General features: G+C 36.5%; 1 protein-coding gene across 1 annotated transcript in view; it reads right to left on the reverse strand.

Moving 5' to 3' along the window:
• The window catches only part of KCNN2 (potassium calcium-activated channel subfamily N member 2), a 145,506-nt gene that overhangs the window by 16,877 nt on the left and 122,685 nt on the right, over positions 1 to 5,944 (reverse strand). The window contains exon 6 of the mRNA XM_015558439.1: positions 3,879 to 3,937. Coding sequence (XP_015413925.1) covers positions 3,879 to 3,937 — 59 coding nt within the window. The remainder of the gene's footprint in view (positions 1 to 3,878; positions 3,938 to 5,944) is intronic.

The raw sequence follows: 5,944 nt of genomic DNA on the forward strand, positions 1-5,944 counted from the left end.
AGTCTCTTTGATTTTTTTTACTATAACCCAGAAATCCGAATTATGACATAAACATCTGATTTTACAAGATTGGCTAACTCAACACTTAAAATCCTTCCTGCAGACCAACAGAATAGCTTTGTGGGTTGGATACAGCCTGTGAGCTTTGGTCCTTAGAAATAGAGAGAACTTTAGTGGCCAGGAAAACAGAAGCATAGGATTTGAATAAAAGCACAATAGCAATTTTTAAAATATATTTTATTGATTTTTCCACAGAGAGGAGGGGAGAGGGATAGAGAGCTAGAAACATCGACGAGAGAGAAACATCGATCAGCTGCCTCCTGCACCTCTCCCACTGGGAAAGTGCCCGCAACCCAAGTACATGCCCCTGACTGGAATCGAACCCGGGACCTTTCAGTCCGCAGGCCGACGCTCCATCCACTGAGCCAAACCGGTTTCGGCAATATTCAATATCTTTAATAAATACTATAAAAATGCATGGTCAACAAGCAATGTGTCTTTATATTGGGATTAAAAAACTTAGTTCATAGATGTTAAGAACTAAAGCATGATGTGTGAATCAGACACATCTTAATTATAAAATATAGATGGTAAAAAAGCAACTTGCTGAATGTTCAGAGTCTTTTTTAAAACAGAATAAATGTTATACACCTATACATATAACAGGGATGGATAAATTAGATGAATGTGCAGAGTAGAAATAAGAATTGTCTAAAAATAATATTTCACAATCTTCTCTCAAAATAAGACCAGCAGGTCTTCAGGCCAATCAACTGTGATATACTGGGGATGAAGAGTGATGCATTGTACAACTTCCAACTGTTCTACATATTTAACAGAAAGGTCACACTGATACATTAAATGCTGAAGGTAAGAGAACCATTCTACTACTAGAGGGGTTTACCAGCACTAAGAACGGTATGGACTACCTTTTTTTGCTGTTAATTATGGTCATGGTGTTCTCTGTGATCAAGGTACACATTCTAAGTCATGAGATGTGGGGTCATCTTGGCTGACTCCATACAGGGTCATGAGGCAAGGCTCGGGCACCTATGGGAGAGCCTAGGTGAGGTCATGCTGCAGCCACTTTACTGGACCTGCACACAGCCAGCCCATTCATAGGTAGGGACGGGCCGACTGAGGAGCTACCTGGGTGCTATGAAGGGAGGCCCAGAGCGCCACACAGAACCTCATTCCTGAAAGGACCACAGAGCAGTAGAGATTACCAAGCCACCTTAGTGGACAGAGGATGAACAGGAAGGTTAAGGCAAGAGCCCACTGAAGAGGGGCACAAACAATGAGATGCTGGCAATACTTCTGGGTCTTTCAACAGACTTGGACCCTTTTAAACCAGGTTTTAATAGCATTCCCTTTATGTGAGTCAAAATGATAGCAGCTCTGAAAATCACTAGTTATAATAGCAACTCTGTACCTTAAAAATGTGGTGGTCTACATCTTAAACATCTAATATTGAGGAATGGTTATTACAGCATATCCATAATATATTACTGTATTACAATTTTATTTCTAGAATATTTAAAGATAATATAATGTTTAAATAAGCAAGTTAGAAAACTGTATATATAATTTGCTCCTAATTTTTAAAAAATGATCCATATTTGGAAAACTGAAAAGAAGTAGTTAGCCCAACTGTGAAAAGTTATATTTCAGTGGTTGAAATAACTTATTTTGTTCTTTGTGATTTTCTGTATAGTCTGTATTTTCTATAATAAATAGATATTACTTATGCAAAAAATAATTATACATTTAAAAAGTGACAATTTGCAGTTTTAGAAAACATATAACCTAACCTTTACATATTAATCTTCAAAAAATTCAACCTAGTAAAGTGATCCTTTTGAATCACTTATGTTTTATTATATAATTAGACTCATTTTATTTTAATTAATAAATGTAATTTAGCCATTCAGTTACAGGCCAAAGAAGGCATTTTTAGGCTCACTGGGATGAGTTATTACAACAAATCTGGCAGGAGAGACAAGTTGAGAATGAAAGAAAATAAATACACTTGCCCTGTCCTCTACAACCTGATAATTATGACCAAGACATGGCCTTTTTAATGAGCCAATATTGTTTAAATACAATATTTCCAGAGTGTTTGAATATGTATGTCCTTCCCTATAGCTCTATGAAGAAATCAGTATTCTCAGAAACGAAGTAATATTGTTCATATGATCAGAGAAAGAGACTAGAAAGTATGTAGACATTATGTGGTTTAACCTCAGATTCAGAAATGAGACAACAAAAATGAGTGAGATTCTTCAGTTATGAACTGTAATTATCACTGATATATTCCATCCTTTATCTCATCTGATAATACCTTTTACCTATATTTTTATTTGTGGTCATTTCCATATCTATGAAGCATTTTACTTCAAAGCAAAACAAGAGTATCAAATTCACCTTATTTTATGGTAAACTCTTATAGTATGAATGTTCAAAAAATTGAGCAATATGGTTAATGACCAAAATAAATCAATATTGTTCCTATTTAAAACTGATACAACTTTAACTAAGTAGTTCTTAACCTTGACTAGAATCACTTGAAGAGTTTGTAAAAATTCCAATGCTGAGAGGCTGTGCCCCCAACCAATTAAATTATAATCTTCAGGGAAAAAACTCCAGCATCAGAATGTTTTAAAGCTTGCTAGGTGATTCTAACAGAGTCATTGCTTTAGATGAGAAAGGATATTAAGGGAATATGGTGACCTACCGCTTTCTATTTTGAACAAACAACCTAAAGGTTTGTATCAGAGCCATTTCATCACCAAGACATTTAGGAAATGCTAAACAAGGAAAGTACAGGCAGAGGACAGAGAGGTCATAAATGCCTGGGCTGCTGCGATGGTTTTCCTGATATTTTGTGTGGTATGTAGACGATGGAAGCAAGGTGACTTCAGAGCTGGGTACCAGTGAAGGAAAAGAATGGCCTTTGGCAGCAGCTATACCTATTTTGTTGACTGTAAAACATCTGCCACAGAATCTAAATAGTTCTGTTATGCTTTGAGGGGTTACTCACGATAAGTCATATTGTGGTTGGTACAAATGTCTATCAGTTGCTTGACAAGTACAGCAGGTCCTTGAATAATGTCAATTTGTTCAAAGTCATTTCCTTATCATCTTGATGGGTGCCTGAGGAACTTAACTCCTGTTTATATCAATTAGCCTATGGTTAGATTGGTTTTGTCATACGTTGTTTCACTTATAGCTGACGTTAAGTGAGGACATACTGTACAGGATCACCTGCTACATGTATGCGCTCAGGTATTCCTCAATCAGTGAGTCATGGGAAATTCAAGGGTGGGGATTATTACTGAATAAGCAGAGAATCTAAAAATCTGAAGGACTTCTAGTCGCTATAAAGATAGCTGTGAGCGGCAGCTGGCACTCTAACTTGAATATTGTTCTCCCCTGGCAGGTGGCCACTGCTGAGATCCTCTGGAAGGAAATCAAAATCCTAACAGGAGTGGAAAATCACTGGTATCAAGAGCCTTTGGAAACCTTAAATTTGTGTTTATTTCTGGGCTCTATTTTTCCTGCTGCTGGCCCATTTCTTGCTACGTGTTCTCTAGCTCACCCAAATCTTGTGCAATAAAATGAGTACCTTCATTGCAAACTGGAGAAACAAGTGAATCTGACAATTTATTACATTTATCCCTCATTCCATGATCCTAGATGTATCCTTTAAATTGTACCTCAAGAGCCTCTGTAGTAATTTAACCTTATTATTGTTCAAATGCAACGTCCTTTATTCCTTATCTGCCTTATTTTAATTAGGGAAACCATAAACTCCCTAGGTTCTTAATAAATCATAAGACGATTTGGTATAGGTAGAATTGGGTTTCAAAATAACTTACTCTTTTTGTTACGCAAAACTGGCTCACCTCCAAAAGCTTTCTAGGTTCAAGGTAAATTCCTGCCAATACATTAATTATTATAGTAATTTAAGTAATGGTATGATGTTAATGTCCACTCAGTGTTTATTTCCATGACCATTCTGTTTCATAAAGTGAATAAGAATGCAAGTAAATATGCTTTCACAACATTTTTTTGTACCCATCACAATGGGTACAGAAACAGTTGGGACTAACATATGTTACTCTCTGAAATGAAGATCCCTGTATGCCTTAACAAGATGAGTCATATTCCTTTCAGCAAAGTCAGAAAATGTAGCCTGATTCCTGTTCTCCCATTTCACTTATGTTCTCGGGAAAAGCTAAGTAAATCACCAACCTGCCACTTCAAGATGCTCAGGCCACCAAAAACTAAATGAAGATAATGTATTAAACTAGTCAAGGAAAACCTGTATTTTTTTTAAAGAAATCATCTTTCTAACAAATTAGATATTGCTAAAGGGAGAAGAAGGGTAGGGAAGAGGCCTCGTCCTTTAAAAAGATAATTATTAATGCTCATTACCTTATACCAGACCAAAGTGAACTGAAAATCAGACAGCATAAGCTATATTTGCCCCCAACACCTAGAGAGTCTTATGTAGGGTGTCTCCCAAAAATGTATACATGTACTTTGAATAATTATGAAGGCAGTGTTTATTAAAATACATTTCATTTTCAAAACTGAGCTATCAACTGTTAAAGTGTATATACATTTTTTGGATACCCTTTATACTGCCAAATTAAAATGTAGTACTCTTCTCCATCATAGCACTGAAACCGTAAGTCATGTTGGTCCCTCGTTTCCCCAAGATCATTTTAACCACATATTTCAAAAATTCAAAGAAGTGATATTTTTACTTTAGATAACTTGGTTATGCAGATCCTACAAATACTTCCAGGGATCATAACTTAAGATTACAAGCCTACAGAAAAGGGAAATTTAATAGCATACTGACTGATATCAAATTATAGTACAAGGCTATAGTAATCAAAATAGCATGGCACTATCATAAAACCAGACACATAGATCAATGGAACAGAAGAGAGCCCAGAAATAAACCCAAACCCATTTGGTCACTTCATCTATGACAAAGGAGGTAAGAACATGCAATAGGGTAAAGACAGTCTGTTCAATGGATGCTCTTAGGAAAACTGGATCACTTTCTTACATCATATACAAGAATAAACCTAGAATGGATTAAAGGCTTACATAAGACCCAAACCATAGGCAGTAAACTTTTTAACACTGCTCTTAATTTTTTTTTTATATGCTCCTCAGGCAAGGGAAACAAAACAAATGAGTCTAAAAAGTGGTGCACAGGGAAGGAAACCATCAACAAAATGAAAAGACAGACAATGAAATGGGTGAAGATATGTATCAGTGATACATATGATAAGGGGTTAATTTCCAAAATATAAATAAGAAAAAACACCCCAAAATATCCTATTAAAAATGGTCAGAGGACCTGAAGAGACATTTCTCCAAAGACCACATACAGAAGGTCAATAGACATATGAAAACATGCTCAACATCACTAATCATTAGGGAAATGCAAATTAAAACCACAAGGAGATGTTGATTTTAGCCATTCTGACAGGTATAAAGCAATAAGTGTTGGCAAGGATATGGAGAAAATGGAACCCTGTTGCACTGTTGGAGGGATTGCAAATTAGTACAGACACCATAGAGAACAGTATGGAGGTTCCTCAAAAAAAACAATAAATAAAAATAAAAAATTGGAACTACCATATACTCCAACAATACCATAGCTGAGTATTTATCTGAAGAAATTCAAAACACTTATTTAAAAAGATAGCACCCCTATGTTCACTCCAGTATCCTCCTATCTAATAAAAGAGAAACATGGTAATTGCCGTACATCCGCTACCCTTCCCATTGGCCAATCAGGGCGATATGCAAATTAACTGCCAGCCAAGATGGCAGCCGGCAGCCAGGCAGCCTGAAGCGAACATGAGGCTTGCTTGCTTCAGTGACGGAGGACTCAAACGTTCCCCGCCTGCCGCTGCCC

This window comes from Myotis davidii, unplaced genomic scaffold (assembly GCF_000327345.1).
Source record: "Myotis davidii unplaced genomic scaffold, ASM32734v1 scaffold130, whole genome shotgun sequence".
In the NCBI taxonomy this organism is placed as follows: Eukaryota; Metazoa; Chordata; class Mammalia; order Chiroptera; family Vespertilionidae; genus Myotis; species Myotis davidii.